This window comes from Rhamphochromis longiceps, linkage group LG18 (assembly GCF_057381845.1).
Source record: "Rhamphochromis longiceps isolate RC_006_pf linkage group LG18, R_longiceps_female_GT1.1, whole genome shotgun sequence".
Classification (NCBI taxonomy): domain Eukaryota; kingdom Metazoa; phylum Chordata; class Actinopteri; order Cichliformes; family Cichlidae; genus Rhamphochromis; species Rhamphochromis longiceps.
The window spans coordinates 6387699-6414883 of NC_140574.1; the positions used below are offsets into that span (position 1 = coordinate 6387699).

The 27185-nt window shown below is 40.1% G+C and overlaps 1 protein-coding gene across 2 annotated transcripts in view; it reads left to right on the forward strand.

Annotated features, from left to right (window-relative positions):
• The window catches only part of LOC146647597 (receptor-type tyrosine-protein phosphatase N2-like), a 231715-nt gene that overhangs the window by 65508 nt on the left and 139022 nt on the right, over window positions 1-27185 (forward strand). For both annotated transcript variants that reach the window (XM_085390215.1, XM_085390216.1), the window contains 2 exons: window positions 1600-1686; window positions 17653-17732. In XM_085390215.1, coding sequence (XP_085246341.1) covers window positions 1600-1686; window positions 17653-17732 — 167 coding nt within the window. The remainder of the gene's footprint in view (window positions 1-1599; window positions 1687-17652; window positions 17733-27185) is intronic.

Consider the following 27185-nt stretch of genomic DNA (forward strand, 5'->3'; position numbering starts at 1 on the left):
GAATACTGCCAAAGTAATTTTATGTGCTAGAAAATGCTGTAAAGCATAAAATGATGGAGCGGGCAGTGATATCAAGCTTTCTGCCTGTGACCTTTGTGACCTCTTCAGCGTTCACCTCGCTGGCAAACGGCACTTCCCACCTCTCTATCTCACACTTATCTGAACTCACCTGGGAGCTTTGTGGAAAACTGCTTTTGTCTGTATTTTCTGGTTCAGTCCTTCAACTGGTGGGTTTAATGATACAGTGATATGTCTGGAGAACTTCCCCATGTCCAGTATGTCTTATAGATCAGCGGTCCCCAACCCCCGGGCCACAGACTGAGTCATTTGGTACCGGGCTGCGAGAATTGAGGCTCGGGTGTGAAATTTATAGTTTTCAGGGTTTTTATCATAATTTTTTTAATCGTTTTATTGTTAACTCTGTTTCCCTGGGTCTTGTCCCGTGTGTTATGGGTAAGTCTTCTTCTTTTTTGGTACTGGTTTTATTTGTTGTATTTATCCACAACACAGTCCGTGAAAATATTGTAGGACATAAATAGGTTGGGGTTGGGGACCGCTGGCATTTAACACTTTGCTCTTCATCTCCATACTATTTACGCTCAAGTTCTCTGCCATTCACTTGCCTTAAGAAATGTCAATTAAACATTTATCTTCAAAGAATTTACTTTTAATTTTCTCTCATTTCTACATAAACCAGTTCAAGCCTTACCTATTCTGATAGCTTTGCACGATTCATGCTTCAGAGTACTCTTCAGCCCCTTAGTTCACTTTTTCTAAGACTCCACTAACATGGGCTGAGGGATCAGTCAGTGACCCACTGGAAACCAGAGCGTGCTGAAGAAAAATGTGAATTGCTGGTGGCTGTTTGCAGTTACTGTGAAATCAATTGCTGAAGCACCAGTGACATATTCCTAGAGACTAGTCAATAACCCCACGACAGGCTGTCTAGGGGTTGCTGGCAGTTGCTAGGTAAAACTGGTTGTAAAGATTTATACAGTGTTGTGCTGGAAAACTTTCCTTTAGTCACAGATTACCTGTAGTTTGCATGAAAGATCCCGACTTGTCTGCAGCACTTGCTCTGCTTAGCGAGCGGACATAAACCGGAAATTGAGACTGTTCATGTTTGCAGATAAGTTGGTGTCTTCCTTTCACGGAATGGCCAGCTGAGGCATTTAGATGCTAATCAAAGCAATCACAAAGACGTTATTTTGTGCACCACAACCTTTCGGATCAACTTCACCTAAACACAGCCAGCAACCTCCAGCAACCACTCATCTGTTTACACCTTTCTTCTGATTGGCTCCTCCTTGCAAAAAGATGGTTTTGGTGGTAGATGGGCGGGGCCTATGTGCTAAAACCTACAGCTGTTTGTCTAAAATAACCATATTAGGAATATCACCAGTGAAGAGCAATCTACAGAAAATAAGGAAAACCTTTAAAATTACCTGATACATCACTAGAAGGAAAAATAACTTGTTTAAAGCCTGTTTTTAAAAACAAATTGCACAGTAAATTGCACCTGTTGTATGTTTAACTTTTAATTTCTGATCCCTTCTTCTCTTCCTGCCCTGCACTCTTCTTCTTCATCGTCATCATCAGTGGGCTCCAGACAGACGACGGCCTCCACCTGATGAAGATCCTGGCTAGAATGGCGAAAATCCAGATGACTGATTTCGCTGAGCTCTCGTATGTACATCTGGTTTTTTTTTTGTTTTTTTTGGGGTTTTTTTTTTTAATCTTCTGGTTACACAAAGCAGTGCACTCACTGTGTTAATGCTGCTTTTTCTTACTGGAGTCTGGGGTGAAAATCACAGTCTAACCTAATGTGATGTTTTTTTTTTCTCAAAGCTTAAACATTTCATTTTCACACTGCATTAAAGGAATATAAAAAGAACCACAAACTGGCACGTTTACTGCATTTGAGGCTCTTAATAATCCGCTCCTATTGAGAAATGATCAAGTCACACCTGTTCCAGTTCGGATGCCAATAAAGAAAGTCTGTTTACAACAGAGCTAGAACACTGGAGGTGACACGTTTCCTGCATGCAAGCAAAAACCCTGAAATAGAAGCTGAACACTTTCTTATTGAAATAAAGCCTGTCGTTCAGTGATCCAGAAACAACTTAAGGCTTCACATCTAATCACTGCAAGTTTGTGGAGTAAATATTTCTCCCAGTCTGATTCACTGGTTTAAATAATGTGTCGATCATATCTTTAAAAACGGAGCAAGAGAATACCACGAATTGACCGCAAAGTTCTTGCAACTTGATCATCAAATCTTAATCCACATGTTGAACCACATGGTAAGGATATCCAGCCAAGTCGGGGATTTGTTCACTTCTTTTCTTCTTGATAAAACACTTTAAGTCTCAGTGCTCAAATTTATCATGAGCTGCACCACAAAGATCTGATTTAAGCCCCCATTTATTTCCATTGTATATTCTGCCATTAGATCACATTAGAAGTTTCAAAACCATTTCCAGTAATCTGTATGCCGATGACGCTCAACTGTATCTCTCATACAAACCTTATGAATTATCAGTTTTAGTTGATTGGTTTAATGCAACTAATAGTTGGATAGCAAATAACTTTTTGCAGTTTAATGAAAACAAGACAGTCTCTTATTTATCTATTTGCTCCAATAAGTATTATTCAAATTGGACAGTGTCTGGGCTTTTTCTCATTCACTGTAGATGCTAACGCAAAGAATCTTGGGTTAGCTTCCATCTTTGACTTTTAAGAAATAGTGCTAAACTCAGGACTGCTGTCTGAAAAACTGAACTGGAGATGCTCGTTCATGCCTTCATCCCCTTCCACTTAGATTGTAGTAATGCTCTGTCTAAAGCAGGGGTGTCCAACTCCTGGCCCAAGGGCCGGTGTCCTGTAGGTTTTAGATCTCACCCTGGGTCAACACACCTTCAAGACATGTTGAGGAGGTAATTTAGCCATTTAAATCAGCTGTGTTGGATCACGGACACACCTAAAACCTGAAGTTGGACACTCCTGGTCTAAAGCATCTAATAATCTCCTCCAGTCTGTCAAATTCTTTTGCAAAGGTTCTTATGAATTCTGTCATGTCTTACCATTGTTAAAGCATCTACACTGGCTTCTAATCAAATGTAGGTGTCAGTTTAAAATCTTGATTCTTACTTTTATGGCCTTTATGTCCAGACACACCCAGCCTCCCTTCCGCTAAAGATGGAGCAGTGTGTGTTAGCTCGAGACAGATGATTCTGTCATGTTCCTTATCATCAAACTACTGTAGAAGACAAGCGAATATTGGATTAATCTGAGCAGTACGAATCCTAGCTGGGAAGACATTGTTGTTCTGTTTTTTCCATCACTAACCACTGTGTCCCTGAGGGGTCATTTGACTCATTTACCGGCATGGTTTAGCTCTTTTACAGGTAAATACAATGATTAATACAACTTAAAACCAGGTCCTTATTTACCCCTTACTACGAAATCGTCTCAAACTTGTAACTATCCCCACTACCTGCCTAACTCTTCATTTTGCTTATCTTTAAACCAGTTCTTCGCAGTGTGTCTTTGTTAACGAATTTGTCCTCACAATCCAGGTGCGCACACCCACAATTCAAAGCCTCAGCCATGTGTTCTGTTCTAGAAGCTAAAAATAAAAACATTTAAATGCTTACGATGTCGTTTAAAGCTCTCTTTGCCCTGTAATGTAGCGGCGCCTCTGGACATGTAGTCCTACCAGCTGTCAGGCAGCCAAACCGCTGAATAGAAATGAGAACAACATCAAGAAAACACTTCAGTATTTTTCAGTTCAGCAACACTTCAACCTTCTAACAAACCAGAGACCGTATGAGCAAAGATCTGTAGATGAGTCACAACATCCATAGTCTGCTTTACCGTCTCAACAACAACCATTTCGTACCTGTAGGCTGGAGTGGGCAGCAATTTTCTCAAAGGGCGAGCATCACATACTAAAACTCTTCAAATATTCCCAGTAGAAGATGAGCAGCGTCGGCTGCTCCACAGTTACCCTCCAGCATGACGGATCAGAGAGGGCAAACTGGTGGGATCAAAGCAGAGTGGCAGAAAGCATTAAAATCAGAAGTGGGGGAAAAAAAAGGAAGGGAAAACAGTGCCCTTACAGACTAGGAACCCAAGGACGTCGCCTTATTTTCATTCTGTCAACATTTTTTCCTGCTCTGAGGGGGTAATAAAGCAATGAGCGTTGTTGGTCGACAGTATTGACGTGTTAGAGACGAGCAGCCGTTGACTACAATCATTTATTAATGAGAATGAACTCTGCCTGAACTCTTTCTCTCCATGTGTCTTTCTGTTTTTCGATCATTCTGTTATTCGTTTCTCCGTCTTTGCCTCTACCTATTCCTATTTCGTCTTCCCTCCTTCAGGTTTCTGCTTTCTTAGTTTGTCTCAGTCTGTATGTCCTTTCTATATTTCTGTAAGTAACTTTATGCCCCCTCAGCACCTCCTCACTTTCTCTCCCTCCCTTTCAGTCTTTCCCCTCCACAGGTGACTTTGCATGGAGTATCAATTGAATTCTCAATGCTGTGAGCTGCAACAGCAAAACAATTGCTACTGTGGGGGTTTGGATATGAACACACTGTTGGGGATTATAGCCAGCCTACAGACGGTGTTTGCTGTATTTTATCTGTGAATAAACATGTGTCTGGTCACAGTTAAATAGGATTTTACAGCCTGAGATTGATCATTGAAATGTGAAAATAGGTGAATTGCAAGGTTAATTAAAACTTTGATCTCCTGACCATTCCCTTAATTGCTGAGATCTGAGAACATTGAGATATTGCTAAAAACCCGGAGGTCCGCATCTTCCGAAGGCTCTTTATTACACAAACTAACCCAACTCAGGGTTCACTTACTTTTTTACAGAAATTTGAACCAATAAGGAAAAAGTATGCCTCTGGCACCATTTCCTGAGGTAACCAAAGAGATGAGAGACATCTTCATGGAATATGGTACTAGATGAAGTTAGGATAATGGGCAGGGCTCCCCCAGGTTATTTTTTTTTGCTGTACTGAACTGCCATTCCACAGCACTACATGAGTCAGTTGACACTGAAATAAACCACAACAACAACATCCATCTCTTTACCGAATGTTCAGTGCTCTTCAGTCTCGTGTAAATATAGCGGCAGATTGCACATTGATAACAAATACAGCCTGGTCCCGGTCCACAGACCGATTGGCTCGAGGACCGATTGGCAGGCAGAAGGCTCATAAGACAACTGGGACGTGACGTCAATGTAGGGATCCTGACAGCATTGGAAAATAGAAGCGATGAAGAAAATCGAACACTTGGAATAGCAAATACTCACATGTCCTGCAGACGAATAAAGACGCAACTGAGCAAACAGATCTTCAGTATTGAACCATGACTTCATTCAAGGCCATATTCAGCAAATGGAGATTGATCTTTTGCAGTGGCTGTTCTGAAATTATCTGTCAGATATCTGCCTGATTATTTCCATATGCGTTGTGTTATAATGCAAAATTCATTCAGTCTTTAGGCCTCAAATAACATTGATTAACACAATCTAATGCGTTGAGTTTACCTAAACTCTGGTCTGTGTCGTTTTCTACAGTATATTGGTGACAGTTATACTAGTCCAAATGTGAAATTGTCAACTGTTTATTTCAGATATCAAATCCTTAAAGGTGACCAAACTCAAAAAACATCAATCAGTCACTAATCTACTCCCTTTGTTTTTTTTAAAAATGAGATGGTGAGATAAAAACCTGTATATGAATTCTCAGTCTGTGTTGTAAAAATGGTAGAATGAAGAATACTTCTAGCCTCAGTTGTTCACTTTTTCGAGTGTGGTGCACGATGGGCACAATATAATGTAACACTCAGCTGAACAGGTGGAAAAAGATAAAACTGAAAGCTCCGGAAACAAAACAACGAAGTTTACTTAAAATGCATTTTCCTTTGAAGTTTAGCGCGAGGACGCTAATTCACAGTTTATTTGGTGCTTTGTAGAATTAGTTTGGATTATTTGTTATCTTGTTAGTACAGCATATTTTTTGGTGTTGGTTTTTCATTTCATGTTGGCTGGTGTTTGTCTTCTAAGAGGTGAAATTTTGACACTGTTAAATGGATAGAAGTACTAGGAAAGCATTGCTTTTTATACTTGCATTGTACAGTGTAACTCCATTCACTGTTGATAAAGCAACGTCCAAATTGAATTGAACTCGGCCTGGGTTGAAGGGAAGCAGAGAGAGTAGGAATCCATGTCTACAGTCTTCTATTTGTGAGAGTGTGTGGACAGGTGGGGATTGGGTGGCTTGGGGTCGCATGATTCACACACATGCATACCTACACACGCGCGCACACACACACTCTTTCTCTCCACCCCCTCCGCTTGGCCCCCGTCGTTGCTTGGCACCTTGCCGTGCTGCTCGGCTGCTGCATTGAGTCCCTGGGTGGCCCGTACTGTTCCCCTGTTCTAATGCACCTTTTGTCTTTGTTCTCCTATTCTGGGAATGAAAGAAGGGAGCTATACAGTGGGGAGAGTGATGGATAGGAGGCAGAGAAAACGAGAGAGCGACTGAGAGAGAGATACAGAGAGCGCAAGGGAGGCAGAGAGAGAGGGAGAGAAATCCAGGGGTCTCTTTTGTTGTGAGCGCAGTGAAAGCCCAGCAGGGGGAGCCGCCTAGACAATTTGTCAGATGCACCACGCTTATTTTCCAAGGCTGCCCGGCTCCTCGCCACTGTGGCAACAGCAGTCACCTTAAATGGAATAAATAAGCTCAGGAACATAGGGCTCAGACTGACACTAATTTCTCAGCCTGCCTGTGGTTTCCAACACCATACTCTGAAACCGCACTAAAAACTGGTGGTTGCAGATAGTTTAAAAATATCCATTTACTTGTATCCAATATCATATTTCCCATTGCATACATTTAATGATAGAAATCTCATCTTATTCTGTATGCAGTCTTTGTAAGTTATCCGAACACCTTTTATGGGACCGTTTTTTCCATCAAATGCAAATACGAGTGAATTATCCCTGCTTTTAAATTTACCCTCAAATACTTTTTACCTTATAAAGTATTGTGGTATTTAAACAGCTTTATTTATTATATTTAGGTAAACTCAGTCCTAAAATAAGATGTGATATTGCATTAGAAATAATTGATATAATATCCCTCTAGTTCCCTATTTCGCTTTGAGCTATAAAAGTATTTGAGATAGCAGTTGTAGTATTTATCTGTTTGAGCTGTCGGTATAGGTGATAAACTTGTAGCTTTTTCTTATTTGCCTTAATGTCTCGTTACAGTAGTGTGGTAGAGAGAACATGCTGTATTATTATGGGTTTCATAGATTATCTGATTTGCTTTTATCAGTTTGAAGGACAGAGCGAGGCTCTGTGGTTCTCTGAGAAAACTTGTATAGCCTTGGGAGGATTTTTTAGCTTTATTTGTATCAGCAGGAACTGTAAGATTACATATCCTGTCAAACATGGCATATAGCACTGGCCTAGCTGAACCTGCACCTATCAGGTCAGTTTCCTTAAACCAAAAAAATCCTTGAAAAATAAATTTTTTTTTTAAAGCAGTACAAATGTTTAAGTGATATATAAATTTATAACCTGTGGAAATGTCCAGCTGCTTTATTGAGCCATCTTAATTTAAAAAAATACTACTTCTGGGTTTTAAATACTTTTGATCCTTCTTGGTTTATATTTGATGAAGTTTGTTCAAGTGCAAAAAATCCTTAACTGTTTCTATGGGAAGTTTTCTACTTTTTTTTTTTTTTTTTTTAAAGTAGAAAACTTCCCATCTATTCTCTTCCGCTTATCCTTATCCAGGTTGTCGGTAAAGGGGGTTTGGTTTTGGTTCATTTTTTGTTTTTTTGTCAGAAAAAATATGTTTGCTATTAGAAGCTGGTGTTAAATGTTTAGTTCCACGAACTAACTTTATTTTGCAGAGTCCTGTATCTGCCCCTCATACACCTAACCTCTATCCACTGCGGTTGGTACAGAGGAAAGGCTTAAAAATTAAGTGGTACTCAAAGGAAACAGCTGAAGGAAAATGTTCCAACTAATTAGGTTAATTCGAAATATGTCTGTAGTATGATTGGGTATAAAATTTTATCCTGTCTTCCTTCTCTCTCAGCCTGGTTCTGCCGGAGGTTTCTTCCTGTTAAAAGGGAGTTTTTCCTTCCCACTGTCGCCAAAGTGCTTGCTCATTGGGGGTCATATGATTGTTGGGGTTTTCTCTGTATGCATTATTGTAGGGTCTACCTTACAATATGGGGCGACTGTTGTTGTGATTTGGTGCTGTATAAATAAAATTGGATTGAAAAAGAACATCTTAGAGAGGCAGAGTTCCTCTGAAGTAAAGGAGGGCAGAGTATCTGTAATCTGACAAAAAGGTCTACATATTTTCAGAATAACGTTCCTCAACATAAAATTGTTAAGATTTTAAATATTTTATCATCTTCTGATACATAATCTAAATATTCACAGAATCTTGGTGAAATCTCTGTGCACTAAGCAGAGAGCCAAAAATCAATATTGGAGCCATGCCACTCTTTGGATCGTTGGGTAGGACTGCATTTAAAAATGAGGATGATTCTTTTTTTTTTTTTTTTTTAATATTTTTATTGAGAGACAAGTGTACAGTAGTTTACAATGACAACACAATCTGTTCCCCTCACATATTTTTTAGTTTTTCTTACATGAACAGACACAATAACACACACACACAGGCACACCTACACACACGCTTAAGTAAACAAACAAAACAAAACCTAATAAGAAACCCAAAACAAACACAAACCCCAAAAGGGGGGAAAGAAAAAAAAAAAAAAAAAAGGGGGGGGGGAAGAGACATGATATTAATCAGCTGGTAGAGCGTTTAATGACTTGCAATAGTCCACGAAGGGGCCCCAGATAGAATAAAATTCTCTGTATTTGCCCTTCGCCACAAGGCCTATCTTTTGCAATTTAAGAGATGACATCACATCTCTAAACCAAAAAGAAACTGAAGGTGGCTTTGAAGATTTCCAAAGGAGTAAGATGCAACGTCTAGCCAAAAGTGATGTAAAGGCTAATATTTTGAAGTGTGTAGGGTCGGTTAGACCAGTGTTGACTGGAAGCCCAAAAACAGCTAGAAAAGGGTCCATGCAGATTTGGGTCCCAAGAGCTTTGGAAAGAATAACTGAATACTGACTCCAGAAGCCATGGAGTCTTGGGCACAGAAAGAACATATGGCCTAGGTCACATGGGGTGGCATGACATCTCTCACACTGATCCATCACTTGTGGGTAAATCTCAGACAGACGAGACTTTGAATAGTAAACCCTGTACAACACCTTGAACTGGATGAGTTGTAACCTGGCACAGGACGTACTATAACGGACATTGGATACTGCTTTCTCCCATTGCTGATCCGAAAAAATTATTCCTAACTCCTGCTCCCAAGCCCCCCTAATTTTAGCAACGGAATGGACATTTAAATCCATAAGTTGTTTATATATTAAAGATATAATTGACTTCTTATTGGGTTTAAGGGATAAGAATTCCTCCCATGGTTGGACATTTGGGAGAAGAGGGTAGGAGGGGAAGAGAGCAGAAGTGCAATGCCGTGCCTGAAAATAACGGAATAGATTGGTAGCCGGAAGATTTGTTTCTGAACACAGGTCTAAAAAAGTTAAGAAAGTGCCATCTTTATAGAGATCCTTAAATGTATTAATACCATGACGCTTCCACTGTACATAGGTACCATCAATGAGGCCAGGAGTAAACAGATGGTTCTGCGTGATGGGCATGTGTACTGACGCAGAGATGTACTTAAAATGACTCCTGAATTGTGACCAGACCCTTAGACTAGACTGTACCACGGGATTTTGGGTGAAATGAGAAGGCTTAAGTGGTAGTGGAGAGAATAATAAAGCTTCTAAGGATGAGGAAGTGCACGACAGGCGTTCCAGTTTGCACCACAGCAGGTCTTGAGATTCAAGCCAATGGGTCAATTTGTGAACATGAGAGGACCAATAGTAAAATAAAAAGTTAGGCAAGGCAAGACCACCATCAAATGTCAGTCTCTGTAATAATGATTTCCTCACCCTGGGGTGTTTCCCTCCCCACAAAAACGATGTAACTAGCTGGTCTAACTTTTTGAAAAAAGCTTTAGGTAAAAATATAGGAATACTCTGAAACAGAAATAACAATCGAGGCAAAATGTTCATCTTTACAGCATTGATCCGACCAATTAGGGACAAAGGTAGCGATTTCCATCTCTGAAAATCTGATTGAATTTGAGTCATTAAAGGGGAGAAATTGGAAGAGTATAGAGAAGACAAAGTACGAGTCATGTTAACTCCCAAATATTTAAAGCCAGCAGGGCTAAGTCTAAAAGGAATGTCAGATTGTTTAAGTGTAAGACTTAAAGAATTTATGGGGAAACATTCACTTTTAAGAAGATTTATTTTGTAACCTGACAGAGAGCCGAACTTGTTTAGTAGAGACACAATCGATGGTATGCTAGATAAGGGATCAGAAACATATAGAAGCAGGTCATCTGCATATAAAGACAATTTTACGTCAAGGCCTGACCGGGAAATACCACGAAAATGAGGAAGGGCCTTCAAAGCTACAGATAGGGGTTCAATTACAATAGCAAAAAGTAGGGGGGACAGGGGGCAACCCTGTCTCGTCCCGCGTGACAATGAGAAGTAGCCAGAGGAAACACCATTTGTATAGACACTGGCTTGGGGTGCCCTGTACAACAGTCGAATCCATGAAATGAATCTGTCCTTGAAACCAAATCTTTGCAAGACCGCAAAGAGAAAGCTCCACTCTACACGATCGAAAGCTTTCTCAGCATCAAGTGAGATAACTACTTCTGGATTAGTGGTTGAGTGTTGGGAAAGAATGACATTCAAAAGCGTGCGGACATTAAAGAACAGCTGGCGGCCTTTAATAAAGCCATTCTGTTCATCTGAAATAATAGTAGGAAGAACCTTTTCAAGGCGAATTGCTAAAATTTTAGCCAAGACTTTAACATCAACATTCAGCAGTGAAATAGGCCTATACGAGGTGCAAGACGTAGGATCCTTACCCTTCTTTAAGAGAACAGTAATTAGTGCTTGAGACAATGTAGGGGGCAATAGACCACGTTCAAAAGATTCATTATACACTGAAAGAAGTAGTGGGGCTAACTTGTCTATAAAAGTTTTTAAAAATTCAACTGAAAACCCGTCAGGTCCTGGTGCCTTACCATTGTGCATGGTCTTGATTGCATGCACAATTTCATCCAGCCTAAGAGGGGCATCTAATTGTTCAGCTATAACAGGATCGACAGTGGGCATTGTAAGACCGTTAAAAAAAGAATCCATCTCTGAGGCGTCAGCAGCAGATTCAGATTCATATAGGGAGGAATAGTACGTCTTAAACACCTCGTTTACTTCCTTTGAATCAGAGACCGAGTTGCCTGCCGCATCTTTAATCTGGGAAATTAATCGAGACGAGGCCTGACGTTTTAACTGATGGGCCAAAAGCCTTCTGGGCTTATCACCATATTCATAATAAGTCGCACCCGCACGAAGTAAAAGACGTTCAGCATCTGCCGTAGAAAGTAAATCAAATTCAGTCTGCAAGTCAAGTCGTCTTTTATGCAAATCGGGAGTGGGACTGTCAACAACCTGTCTATCTATGTCACAAATTTGTGTAGTCAAAGTTTGAAGTTTGGCTTTGTGGCTTTTAGTGGAATGGGCAGAGAAAGAAATTATTTGCCCACGCGCATATGCCTTAAGAGATTCCCAAAGCAATGACCTCGTAACAGTATTGCTGTCGTTAAACACCATAAATTCATCAATTGCGGATTTGATAAAGGTAACAAACCCCTCATCCGAAAGCAACAAAGAGTTAAATCTCCAGGGTGAGGAAAAAGAGGACTGGGCTATGAGCTTGATGTCAACGCTAAGTGGTGCGTGATCGGAAATGACAATAGGATGATATGTAGATGACAGTACTTTTGGAATAGAGGATGATTCTTTAATGGAACTCATTGCACAGACTCAGAAATCATTGTTCTGTGGACACATGAATCAAAATGTATAGTTCTTTTTGGAAAGCATGGAAAGGACCATCCTCAGGACTAAAGTGGAGAGGCACCATCTGGTTTGTTATCAGCCCTCAATCAAAGGCCTGCATCTCTGATAGATTGTGGGTTCATGAGTGCCTATGGAATTAGCACCTTGCACATCTGGAAAGGCAAAATCAATGAAAGATCATTTGAAAAGATATACGGAGGTTTTATATCAATATATACTCCCATCTAGATCGTGGCTTTTTCAGGACAAGACTTACATATTTTAGCAAGACAATGGTAGACCACATAATGCAGCTATTACAACAGCACGACTTTGAAGGAGAAGAGTCCAGTAGAACTGGGCTCTCCCACAGGTCCAGCAGCTGGTCTCATCATGTCCCAGATGTCCAGATGTAAACATGTCCCTGCCCTGACTTTGTTGACATGAGTTTCTGAAATCAAATTCAAAAAGAATTTTCTCAGCTTAAACATTTGCGTGTTTCCTGTGTTCTGCTGTGGATAAAATGTAGGTGTTAGGGAAAATATTCTAAAACACTTCTTCAGTAAAGACTCAGAGAAGAGAAACACACAGAACTTCTTGCTAGCAAGGGCAGCCTCCAGACTGAGACTCGCACTAAGAAACTGCCCCAATCTTTATTTATACTTCAGTAGGTGTGTGTGTGTGTGTGTGTGTGTGTGTGTGTGTGTGTGTGTGTGTGTGTGTGTGTGTGTGTGTGTGTGTGTGTTGCTGATCAAAGGGTCATGAGAGCACAAAAGGTACATCCTTTGTCAGGAAAGGGGGTAGTCTCCCCCACCCTAGATAACATGGTGAGGAAGTCCAGCAGTTCATCTATATGTAAAGAAGCACTTAAACTAAAACAGACATAGCTACGTTAATCCTGCCGTAAAACAATAAAACAAGGTATGAGCTCTCATGCTCCCAGACGTGGGGGTGCATTCCTGGGATGCACCCCAAGCCTGCAGCCTGTTAGAGATCACACACAATTAATTATATGCCTCTAAGTATACATGGTTGAATATTTCCTAATACAAATAACTACATGCAGTATTCTACCATATGCAAACTTATATCACTAAAAGATTATACTGACTACTAAATACAATTTTCCATTGACAGTAGGTTTGTGAGATTTGCAAATGATTGCATTCTCTTTTTATCTATGTATATAGTGTCCTGACTTCTTTGAAATTGGATTCGTATATTAAAACAACAAAAGTATCTCTGAACAAAGTAGTCATCGACCTGTGAAACCTCAGCCACTGAAAAGACAACAAAACTTCCCTTTTCTAACAATTTCCTCTCGGGGCTGCAGCCAGAGATCAGCAGCGGTTTGACGAGCCTCCAGCAAAACTTCCAACACTGGCAACGTATGAATCATAAAAGTGAGCCTACACACTGTGCCAGGACACAAAACAAACCTGGAGAGTGACTCACACCCTTACATTTCATTTGGAACAATTCAATACTGATTAGATAATACTGACGGTGAGCACTTTCAGCAAAACGGCCTTGGAAATGTTTTTAGCTGCCACGTTGGCCTGGTAGTGGTTGAGGGCAACGCGGTGAGCGGGAGGGAAGTGCTGATGTGGGTGGCTTCTCGGAGCCTTTGACTGTAGCTGGCTGCCGAATAATGATGGCTCTTGTGTAACCATCAGTGAGTGTAGACTAGAGGTTTAAAAAAAATTATTTATTTTATTGAAACATGAGGGTCTGGGTGATGTAATGTCTGTGTCTGAGCTGAAGGTCCATATCTAAGAGCTGCCACTAGGAGGAGAGAGTGGGCCTGAACTGTCTGGATGTGAGGAGGATGATGATGATGATGATGATGATGATGATGACAGACTGGATACAAACTGAGGCCATAGGTGTGAACACTTAGTGTTTTGTATCATATTTTATATCATACCTTTTTAAGAACTGTCACAGCGTTTGGCACAAATCAACAAAATCACAAAGGATGTGTCTCCCTCAAAGCAAGCAAAGTGAAATAATAACTCAAATAATAGTGAATGCATTCAAAAGCCGACACTTTCTTTTCCTCCAACTGTGAACATTAAGGTTCAAATGAAATACCTCTATCTTATTTACCCCTTGGGCACTTGACAGAAAACTCACACACCATATAAACTTTAATCTGCAGCTTCTGTCCTGCAGAGTCCTTCCACAGTCCTTTTTCTGTGCTAAAATAATCCAACTCGTTATCACTTCATGTTCGATATGCATATACATTTCAGTGTGTATTATGGTCTGTATGCAATTTTTTTTTCTTGTCTTTAAAAAAAGTCATTATATTAATGTCATTACTCTTGATGGTGAAACTGGAGCTGTTTTTATAGTTTGACTTGACTCTGACACATCTGAGCATGATTGTAAATTTGTGCGTTCTAAGTAAATGGACAGTAAAAACAACAAGTTAACACCAGCTCTATTTCCAAAGTGTTTTTAAGCATGTGGTCCACACATTTGTAGGTTTGAGTTTCTTTTCCTTTATATTTTTTCGGCGAATGATTTTAGTTCTTTGTGTTTTCTGGCATTGTGGTTTTCGCCCTTAATAGTTGTAGTCATAGTTGTGTAATAATGTAAAGTAGTCCTGATTCTCTCTGTGTTATTTCAGGTCACCTGCTACAGTTCCTTTCAAGTTCTCTGTGTTCTTGTGCTTAGCTAGTTTCTTTTTTTCCCCCTGTTGTTATTATTATTATTATTATTATTATTATTATTATTATTATTATTATTATTATTATTTTGTAGTCTCTGGTCTCTTAGGTTCCCTCTTTGGACTGAATCCTGACAAATGCGACTGCTCATAACTCTTAAATTTTAAACAGCTGACTAAAAAGTCTGTGTACTTCTCTGACTACTGCAGAGAAGTATCATATCCTGCACAATAAGGGTTTTATTTTTTAAACAGAAATGCACTTCTTTCTTTCTACAACAACAAATGTTTCTATTGCACTTTATTTTTAGAGTTTCTTGTTGTTGTTGGCTATTTCTAGTATTTATGGTCACATCATTTAAATATATAGTGCTGTTTGTTGTTTTCATCTGAATGATGTGATGGCTTTAAATGTTATCTAGAGCATTAAAGTCTTTCAGTGTGTAAAGTACTGTGTAAGCTTTTACATTTCTTAATCACTAAATTTGTTTGTTTTTATACTGTTCTGTTGATTTATTTCAAGATTTGCCGACCTTAAAAATATGATTTTAGCTTTTCAGGCTCACTTTGTTACGTTTCTCTTCAGTGAGGTACATATTTTCTTAAGGTTCAGTCTTCAGGCGCGTTCAGGTGTTGTTATTCCTTCAGTCAAAGACTAAAATGATGTTTTAGCACTTACAGTATGACAGGGTTTGCTTCAGTTGTCAGTCATGTAGTCAGGGTCCCTGTCACTCTTTTGTTCAGCTGGGAGCGTGTTTGATTTCAGTTTAGCACACCAGATATATCTGCAGTGCCTCCACCCCCACCGCCTTCCCTCCGCCTTTGCAATTAGTTATCATGATGCTGCTGCTGGATGCTTGTTAGATTCAAGTTTATATTAAAGTGTGTTGCTCTACAGATTGAGAGACGAGGTGTAAGGCCAAAAGCTTTTAGCATTGCGATCATCAGAAACAATGTGTCAAAAGCTGCGTTAATACATGTTGGGTTTTTTTTGAAAAATGATAAATTGAAGCAATAGAAGATATAAAATCACCTCCTGTGCGCTTCTTTTGCCCGGTGAGTGACAAGGTTATTTACAAGGTTCAAAGTCAATGTGGTGTCTTTGTGCTGGCGCTGCCCTGGGTAGCAGAGGCCGACAGATGGATATGTGATCAACTCAACATGAGCGATTTTACCTCTTCATCACACACGGAGAGTGTGCCTGTGCCGGCTGATGAATCACTTCATAGATGTGACAAATATATCGGCCTCATACCTCGGAGGAGAAATAATGGTCGGAAAAATGAGCTGCTGTGTTGTGTGGTGTTCCTGGGACAGACTGACTCGTTTTGTAATATTTTGTGTCTTTGGCTGCTAAGTTAACATGAAAGTACAAATATGTGTAACGTGGTGAAAACACGGCAGCGTGTAGTGGAAAAGTAAAGGTAAATGTACATCTTTTATTGAACACTTCTATCACATGCGTGGATTACTAATTCGACTTCATCTAATTAGTTGTCGTTGCAGCTTATATGTTAAAATAATGTAGAATTACTGTTGCATGTAAAACAACATGTGAATATGAGTCTGGGCTTTTCATGTTTTTCTTTGATATTCTGGCCTCTGGGCTCAAGAAACCCAATTAAAATCCCACAATAACAGTTTTAAATACTTCATGATAATGTTAAATGAAGGCTGGTCATCCAACTTTTACAAAGGTTTGAAAAGTAAACACTTTGAGGTTTTTAGAGTGTAGAGACTGGCTAAATTGTACTGTACACTGTACTGATGGACTGTGTTAGAATGTACTCTTTTAGAGACAAATCTTATATTTTTACATTGATTTCGCTTGTAAATGCATGAGAACATTGGTTCAATAGGTCTATGCATGCAGTGCATTTTGTACAGAAGTGCAAAGCACAAAGGAGTACAGAGTCAAGACACATTATATGCGGTGGGCTTCTGTACAAAAGGTGAATCTGCTTTTATTTTGCACATTTCTCTTAATTATTTTGCTGATCCTTTTAGTTTAATTATTATAATAGAAGAGGCCGACCCCACAGTCTGCAAAATGCACTCAAAAGCACCAATGAAAACAATTTAAATCCATCAATGTGAAACCACTTTGAACACGTTTTTTTTCGGCAGCATTAGGATAGGACCTGCTCCATTAATGATGTCACCATATTTTATAACAGTGTTGTTACAGCAGCAGTTACTTCCTTTAGCGGCGCACAATACATCCTGGTGGGGGACTTCGTAATATATCTTCCTGCTGGGCCTTTAGTCTGAATTACAGCAGGAAAAACAAAAGGTTAATCACATTGGGAGACTCCGCTTTGCCTCTGACCACCCAGCTTCTCTGCGTCTCTCCCTCAGTGTTTCAATTCAAGCTGCTTTATTGGAATAAATGTTGGATGAACAGGGTAAAAAAAGCTCTTTCCAAAGCACCCTAAAAAGGACTACATATGTCTTTTGCTTCTTTTTCTGCTCATATTCTTGCCTTTGTTTTTACCTCTTAGTTCCTGTCCCCTTGAATTTACATCTATCATGGCAAAGTGCATCACAGTCACCATATATTGAATCGAAATGTAAATGTATTATAAACCAGGCAGCTGGAAATGTGTTTGCTCTTCTGAGAATCACGTATCAGAGTATCCTGATTCTCCTTTCTTCATTTCCTTGCGTGCTTAAATGCCAGTGGGCGCATTACATTGAGATTCAAGAGGTTATCTCGCTGTGGTGATGGGGATTGCAGCAGCCTAAAGGATCGCCACAGGTTGAAGCATTTTTTTTTTCTCTCAAGTGCATGTATGGCTGAGCTTTAATGAGCAAAACGTCTTATCTGCGGGTGTCTGAAAAACAACACCTAGCCGCCAAGGGAAATAGATTCAGAAGATGCCTTTTGTAAAGCTTCTAAATGTGTGTATGTGTGTCTTTCACAGGGTGGTGGGCCCGGCTGTGACCTTCAAAGTGAGTCCCAACGCTCAGAACGTCAGCACCGCAGATGTGGCCAACGTGGCTGGTAGGTTCTCCTTGGCTGAGTAATGTTGTCTTTATACTGACAGAGGAAAAGACAACCCATTATCATTGGCTTGCTGCTGCACCTGAGGCCCCAGATGAACATTTTTCAAAACTTATGACTCCTCCAAGAATTCTTTTTTTTTTCCTACTGAGTATTCTGCCACATCCATGCAGGCACTTTGTGGCAAGTTATTCAATTCCTTTGTGTTCACTTTGGCTAAGTATTTGGTACTGGTCCATTTTGAAAGAAAGCCAGCTGGGTTTTCTGTTTTGTTACAAATCTTCAAGCAGCCATGTTTGCCTCCATCATGGAAATCCATCCGAAGAGTTGGATATGTGCCTAAATAAACAAGCTAGAAAAAAACAAAACAAGACAGGGACACCAGATATTTGTTGTGTTTGGAGAATGAGTTATTTCATTAATGCCACACAAAGAAAAAAACAGAAGTTTTCTCACAAGGAAGAATCAGCTTTTGGACAACTTTAAAGCCAACCAACCAGCATGATTAACATGGTTATACTAAATGTTGCTGTAATAAAGCATCAAAGGGCTTCAGCATGTTGCTGTTTTTGGATAAAAAGCTTAAAATACCAACTGTACACCACTTGTTTAATGCCAGGTTGTTCTAAGAACCCTGGGCTAGTGACTTATGCATGATTTATAACTTGGTAGCAGGCTATGGAGTAGCCATGGCGATACATGCAGTCTGCCATACAAAACTATCAACCCGTCAGATGATAGCTGATGGTTTCCCTGTTTGCATAATTAAATGTTAAATGGGACATAATAAGATGGACAATTAGTATCCTATAAATAACTAAAAGGTACAACTGCAGTAGAGTTAATGAGTCAGTACATAGCATGAGATCAGCCAGTACATTTTTTTTTCTTGCCTTCAGATTCTGAAGATGCATAAGCAGATTTCTGTGTAAAGCTTAAACTTCCTTTGACTTGCTCGTTAATGTGCCACTTGTTTGCAGTTTCTAGCTGTTCCTAACAGGTATGTTTCTCCACAAACTTTTTTTTTTTTCAAGAAATACATCTCATTAAAGAAGTAAAAATACAATAGGGAGCCTAATTTTGCCCCTACTTGCCTCTGCTAAAATTACCATCTGCTGCCTTTGTACCTTTCTCTCTCACATTTAGCTTTCCCTGAACATGCTCACACACATTAGACTGACTGCAAGTAAGTTGGAGGAATAATGCATGAGTCACCTCCTCCAAAATGTTCAAAATGACGCACTTACAACCATACATCACATTTTACTTTTTGGAACTCACACCGAGAGAGATTATTTACTTTTAGTTAAAGAGTCAACATCATAAGAATTAAGAACATTTCAAGTAAGAACACTGGTATAAAGTGAATTTTTCCGTGTGGAAGAGGGACTCAGGTAGCAAACCAAAGGTTCTACAGGATCTCTGTATAAAAAAACGGCAATCACAGCTCACGATTAAAAAAAAAAAAAGACATTTACCTTCGTGAAGGATTTATTAATCGATGCTGAAGGAACCAGTGTTTTATTTTTAATCGAAAAATGTAAAAATTGCCACAAACTCTTCACATGCACTAAACGGAGGTGGCACATAATGGGTTCAAATGAGTAATGGGTTAGATGCCGTCACCGCTTAAAGGTAAAAGCTTCTCCTCCGAGGTCTTTGTCGCCAGTATAAGGAGTACCATCTCAGGTGGGGGTGACAACACCATCACATATTTTACACAACAATCACAGTAGGTAGCCTATGGAAAATGGTGCTGTTTTTTCTTTTTACCACTGTGTTTCAGCTCAGGTAAGTCTGCCCCAAAATGTTCTTTCCTGACCTTCATCAGCTAGTTTCAGTGTCTAAGTTGAACGAAATGGTTCAGGTGTTTGAATAATTCTAATAATCACTGAAATATTGACAAGATTGCCTCAGTGGTCCAACAGGAGACTCATATCCCAGTCTCCAGAGTGCAACTCTTTGTTTTTAGCAGCTCCACCCCCGCCACTGCTAATTTTATTGGTCTTTTGTGCCGCTACCTCGTATGAACCAGCCAATTTGTGTGTCCAAGACAACAAACGCCCTAATTGAATCTTGTTTCTGTGGTGGCTGCACATAATGTGAACACATTACAAATCATTTCTATGCATTCTAAAGTTGAGAGGTCATAGTCACCTGACTTTTTTTCCCTGTGAAACCAGGCTGGTTTGTTGGATAGCATTGATGGATTGAATATGGAAGCTTGATGTGGAGTCTGATCTTTGCCTAATTTGCACAGTTTAACACAGAACTCTGTTTAGAAAAATGGTAATAAATGCAAAATCATCAGTTGTGACTATTGCTAATATCATAATAGGTGTAATTTCTGTTGATTGTGGAGAAGATTAAAACAAGCAGAAATCAGGTGTGTAAATGTTTTCACAAGGGCGGCGTTGTGAGTGCAAAGTCGCTCGTTATCAGCAGAAATTTGTTGTCTACCACCTTCTGCTTTCCAAAGCACACAAAGGAAGTTCCACCTGATTTTGTTTCAAGATCCTGTGACTCAAAACGACTCGGTTCAAGCTGTTCTGTCACATGGAGAGGAACTCTCTATCACAGTGCAATTCAGGGGTAGAGACATTGCGAAGGTGTGTGAGAGTGTGCGTGTGTGTGTTCAGCAGACTACAGTGTGTGACTCACAGTAATGAGGCGAAGGTGTTGATGAAGTGGGGAATAAAGAAAGAAGGAATGTTTGCCATTAGCTAAGCTGTCAGTCCAGAGGGAGAGGGAGAGAGGGGACATTCCTGATACTCCTTGGGTCCAGTTCACACACATGCAAATATCACCCACAGTAGGAAATCGGACCAAAGTAAGTTAAAGTAACCTAAATGAGTATTTTATTTTTAGTTCTTATCCTGCTTGATAATTGCAAACCCACCTCCTTGCATGGGCACATGCTTTTACGTTTCTTTTTACCCCAACCATACACAGACGCACACGCTGATTATGCAACGGCTTCTCTCCTGTTTTTAAGTGCTATTGTTGGCGTTCTCATTTCCCGCCCGCCGCGCCCGGTGGCTCTGCGGGGTCACGGATGAGACTCGATTGTTATTAATGCAAACATTTGACAGAACGTGCTTGAAATGAAATACGGCGTCCTCTCAGCTAAAGTGCAATAGTGTGGGCGGGCCATCTTTAAAGTGTCGTTTGTCATATTCAACTAGAATATCAATCCATCCCAAAGCGTACATTATCCCCTCTAGCCGTGGCTTATAGTGCTTTTCTGAAACATTAAGCTTTACACGGCCATTGTAATGACGTCGTTTTATCATCGTTTATAGTCACACAGCAGCAGAGGGGAGAGAGTGGACTTCCATCTCCTCTGTCACAAATTCTTGTGTTTAGGTTGAAGGCTTATGGCAGCTGTGTTTAAAATCGTTCCGTTTTATTTGATCAAATCTGTGCGAAGACCTCATTTGTTTGCCAGAAAGATGTTTAAAGCACAAAAATTATGGTGAAAGGAGGATTCACATCGTTTAATGTGGGCTGTAGAGTGCATGTGCTGCTCTGGGTAATTTGAATATCCACAATTGAATCATGAGAACGCTGAAAACTGACGGAGGAGATATTCAAAGGTTTGAAAAATCGAATCAAACGAGAGAATATCAAATAAAAATCAACCATATCAACTCAAACCTGATAAGCTAATCACACTAACTTCATTCATTATTTTAGATTTTAACATTTAAAATCTCATTTTTTATGATTACATTTTAAAAAATATATTTTTTTTCAAGCATAGGCAGCTACATAACTACATAAATTAAACATTTTGCATGAGGAAAAAAATCATTTATTCCTTTTAGAGTTGCAATTTTCCATTCTCATTTCCACTTCATTAATAAAACCACTCAGGCATAGCCAGGTGTGTAAATCCACTTCTTTTAAGTTTTACTGTCTGTTCTATTATTCATTTACAGAAGAAAACAGCATAAATATGAAGATGGCATAAGAATAAGGTGTGTTATTGGGGTTGTAAGAGTTTATATTTACAAAAAGAACACTGCACCAAAATTCTGCAATTTTCTTTTAAGCATTATCGTAATATGGTTGCTGTTTTGTGACTGATGCATTAGCCTCTGTAAGTAGATGGACATGTCGACATGTCCATCGGGACTTTTGGTTGCCGTAGTGAGTCTGCCTATTAACCGCTCACACTTGAGCAGCATTTATTCTGCACGCAGGTAAAGAATCCACTCACAGAACATTTACTAACACCCACTGGACATTTGCCTGACGTTTAATGAGTTACCTTCTAATTTTGTTTGTGACAAGTGACAAAATTTGGCTACTATGGTTGCTGGAAATCCCCCAAAATTAGCTTTTGCCCCAGTGGCCAAATCATCAGATTATACTACATGGTTCTCCTGACACATAAATACACATAAATAAAAGAGATGATATTAGTAGGTGTTACAAGTGACTTTATAAGCCTATAAAATGTAAAAAAAAAAAAAATTGTAAAATATTTTGAATCTCAAGTAGATGTAATTGGAAAAAAAACATACTTAAGTTAAATTGTATTATGTAAAAATCTTTTAAAGCTAATCTCTTGGATCCTGTTTTTCTTACACTGGATTGGTTCTGACCTCGGCCCCTGGGTGCCAAAAGGTCCGATTAGTGCAGTCAGGCTATCCAGACCTGTTGTTGCATTTTAAGAAGCCACGTTACCACTTCTGTCATGGGCGCCCATCCATTGTGAAAGACTCCGAGGCCACCGGAGGCCATTGTCAAACGTGGGGGTGGATGTCAAGATGGTGGGCAGCGAGGTGGTGACCCTCATTGTCCGGCCGAGGGTGGGCGGGAGGACCCAGGGGCTACTTGCAGCGGTGCGTCACGGTCGTGAGAACGGGACCCTGTGAATAGGCCGGGGGTCAGGGTCAGGACAGCGGGCAGCTCAATTAGCACTTAAAGCAGAAGGAGAGCAGCTGAGATAGCCTGATCCTTCACCGTCTGTTCGCTTGACTTCTACTCTCTTTTTTTATTCTGCCAGCAGTTGTTTTTGCCTACATGCTAATAATGCCTGTTGGTGTGAAGATAGTTACTCACACATGCCGAAAAGCTTTGCAGTCTCAGTGATTGTTCACTGTTAGGACAGCTTCTGTTGATAGTGGTCAGGTTTAGACTCTTCTGCCATCACTTTTCCCCCTTTTTTAAGTGAAAGGAAGCCTGCTTTGTTAGCTGCAGACAATAGGTGGCTGCTCAGTGTTTTGCTTTTATCTCAGAAGGATGGTTTGTGTGTTGACATGTAAATTTCCTGACGGAGGTCACTATGAGTTAAAATGGGAGAAAATATTGATCATTATGTGAAATAATTATTTCTTGTAAAGAACATTTTTCCCATATATAACATATAACTGAAATTTATTACATGAGTATGTTAAATAGAGAACCTTGCTTAAAGTTTGGGCCAATTACTTAAAACTTTTTAAAATTTTGTTTTACATTCAGTTTAATTTAGTTTTAGTTGCTGAACAGCTTAGTTTCACTAGGAAACACAACATTAACCCTTCACAGCCTGACCAATGCATTCAAATGTGATGGCAAAAATGTTTTCATTTGCAAACATGCTCAATAATCTTTTCTTCAGATGTCAGATGTCCTCTAGCTAGAAAGTAAAAGCTTGTTGTTTTATTTTAGAGTGTGCAATGCATGTCTACCAAAGCTGCATCAAAAGTGATCTGATATTTCCTGATTCTGCTCTGAATCATTGTTTCGAGACTTATTTCGTTCTGATGAACTCACATCAGAAGTGCCAGCGTGGACACTTTGTACTCCACCATAAATGCTCCTCAAGTGCTGGGCAACAGCATGCAGCTCTTTCAGTCGGCGTACTCTGTAGCAGGCATGGCGACCCATTTCACCGAAGCGGATATTTAAACTGCTTTGATATTTGGTTATAATGCAGGACCCTGGAACATTTGCCTGCTTCTCCCAGCCTTTTCAAACAGTATTAATTGCAGCACACGAGAACCAAATTAAAGTCAGACGCAGATGTTAAGGGTATTTTCTATACATCAAGCCTTAATCACATTAACAGTACAGCAAATTTAATATTTTATCAAATTAAATCGACGGTGTATCGGCATGATAATAAAGTGGCTATTTAGTAAGCGGAAATTGTTCTGGCCGCTGTAGAGGAGGAAGCAGCTTCACCCTTATCCCGACAGCTGATATCTTTCTGTCACAGAGCTTCAAAACAGATCCTGACGACTGGGTGGAGGAAGGGTTTATGTTACTTTCACAAAGGCGTTGTTTGCGTCGGAGCTTTCCTTCGCTCGACTTTTTGTCTCCTGGTTTTCTTCCGTCTGACTGGATTAGCATAGATCTCGTTCGCTGACAGGACTGACCTTCACTGCAGCTAAACACTTGTCAAAATGCCAAATGTAATTACTGAGCTCTTTAGATCAAAGTAATGTGTTTCATCTACCTCACTTTGCCTTGTTATTGGTGTGCAAGCCCTCAGACCTCAGACTGCAGTCGAGTACTCCCTTTTCCCTCTCGTAGCACCAGTTCCATGCAAGTGTTTGTGTGTCATAACATAGTGAGGAAATGTATCTGTAATTATGCCTAAGTAATGTGGTCAAATTGTGCGTTGCTGTACTGCTAGATGTCTTTCTGTGACTTTGTCAGCTTATACGCTCCCAGATCCTGTGATTATGGACAATTTAAAGTTATCTCTTAGAGCTGCAGAGTGCTTCTCCAACACTGCCTTTCAAAGGTCGTCATCATCATCACCATCACCATTACCATTCCTCCGCAAATTGCATGCCTGGAAATTGTCAACTCTGTTGTGCTGCCTTCGCATCAACTGTCTCTCAAGGTAGACTACTTGTCTTGTATTTAAATTGATTGTTAAAAAGACGTGGCTTCAATGTTTTCTTTTTTCTTTGTCGATTCGAACCACCTTATGTGGATTTTGTGTAAATCAATAAATTGCAGTCCTGATTATAATATTGTGGTAAATCAATCTGTTCTCACTGCTCTGATATGACCTGCTTGTTTCTGACATGATGCATGATTGCAGAGAGGAAGTGTTACGGTCAAAATTGACATATGCATTGTCATTGTTAACAGTAGTGACTGATTTTATGTCATCGCCATCACAGTGTGGAACGTCTTTAATTGTTCCCATTGATTGGCAATGTGATTGCATTGGAAACAGCTTGGGCACTGGGATCTGTCCAGCAGTCTCTCTGTGCCCTGCAGAAGTAGGCAAATCTATTTCCGTTAACCTCATTGCAGTTCACCTGCTAATCAGTTTTCATCACAAGCCGAAGGCTAATCGATTGTGGAAGTTCTCTCACCTGTTGGCAAAGAGGGGAGGGGAGGGGGGGATCAAAAAAGGGAAAATGTGAGGTGTGTGCTGGTGTTTAGTGATGCAATTTTCTGTGATACCGCGCCATGCATTTTGCCTCGTCGCCTGTCATCACAACAGAGCTGTAGGCGTTCTGTGAAATTGCAAGATGCCTCATCCGAGCTTTAAAAAGCTTGCACGCTCCCCTGCCGTTCCAGAGTCACCTGTGGTTATTTTGGTTCGACTTCAGAGGGAGCAGAGAGCTGTACACTGTCCTCTGGAGCTTTGCAATCATCTGTGAGTCCTACCGTCGAGCAGAGAGGAGGGGAGGGAGGACACAGGTGTTTTGCCGAGCTCTAGTTTGCACAGTGGTGCAACGTGATCCCCGAGCCAACCGTGCAGCCACCCTGCCAGCTACTCAGCCAAGCAGCCGGCCTGATTTCCCCAATGCTGGCACTGGCCTGCTGGCACCTCCAACCCTTCTCTCCCACTCCCGCAGCTGGCAGGATCTCTGCGAGTTGGCCTCGGCTCCTGACGTTGACTGCGGGGTTGGCAGACCTCTCCCAGATGGCCACCTTGTAGTGAAGCTGGCTTCGTGCTTGCATCACTTTTACATCATCCCTTCAGCTACAGAGCTGTGGTGGAAGGAGAGGGCTTCTGTTGGCTGTGCTGAGGCATTTTTGTACGTGATATGTGGGAGTGTTAAACTCTGCTGCAGCTCTCACACTTTCGAACGATAATTTGTTATTTGTGCCATTCGTGTCCCTGCTTTTCAGGAAACCAGTGACAGGTCTGAGACCCGAAACAGATGCAGATATAGAGTCCACCTACACACACATCAAATATACGCCTTTTTTTCAGAGGTGAAAAGGCTATTACAGCCCTTATCTTTTACATCCAAAATGACAGGACAGTATCAGCGTGCTTCTTGGGTTCATATTTTATTTATTACCTAATTTAAATGCTACTGCAAAGCCTGTAATTTATAGCCCAGTAACTCTGTAATCCCAGTTGAGCGGAAGAACAAGGGTGAACCTTTCCAAAAACTTGTTAGCACTAGGATTGAATAATTTAATATACATTTTTTAAAACCTGAATGGATGGGAGTAAAATCATCTGATAGAATTTTCTTAATATCCTCAGATTTAATGACTGTGTCTGTCTGATGACTGCTCCTAATTATCACCTCTTCATCCTACTGGTTTTTTTTGTCTTAGTTTAAAGTTCCTTTCTGCCATAATGTACAACGTAGCGTACCTGCAATTTTGCAAAATTACAGGTTTTTGAAATGTTAGAGTGAAAAGTGGAATTTTCTCTTAGTGTCGACAGCGACAGTCGCTTTTGTTCTAAGTTCTTATCGCTTTTTTTCCCATCATTTTTATGCTAATATGCTAATAGCTGACATATCCTTACCAGTGATTCAAACTGTGAAAAAATGAAACGTTAAAATGATTTCATTTGCATCTGTGGAAGATGCAGGCATACAGCATATATTATTTTTGCTATTGTACTGCTATTGTGGTTCTAATACTCAAGCTTATTGAGCATTCCTCCTGTATGTAGTCAAAACTACTTTCCAGTGCTTTATTTACAAAAGGTCACAACAGCATGTTCTGCATGTTCGACAGAGTCTTTACATAGATCCTCTTCTTAACACAACTCAAAATGGCTTTTTGTCTCCTCTTGGGATTGAACCAGTGATCTTTTATTCGTTAGGCGAAAGTTGCCGATCCTTGAGTCGTTGCAGGCACACTGGACGTGTCATCCCAACTGAAGTCAGAGGACAGTAGCTTGAATGTTCTGCCCCAGAGGTAAACATGATGGGGACATTCTGGGAAACACAAAGCAAGAAGACATTTTTATTCTTATTATAATGTGTAACAACAGCTGTACAGAGGTCATATGTAGAAAACACACAGTAAATTGGAAATTATGAAAATATTCAAATCAACTTGGTTTGACATACTGTAGGAAACTGAACATGAATGGAATAATCAGTCAAACACAACATTTGTATGCCATTTTACTGACCACATAATTAATCTTTCATTATTCCAAGATTTGCTTTTTTCCCAGACTGCATTTTACCTATTTTCCTTAAAGTAAACTATGCTGTCTAAAAATTCTGTGGCAGT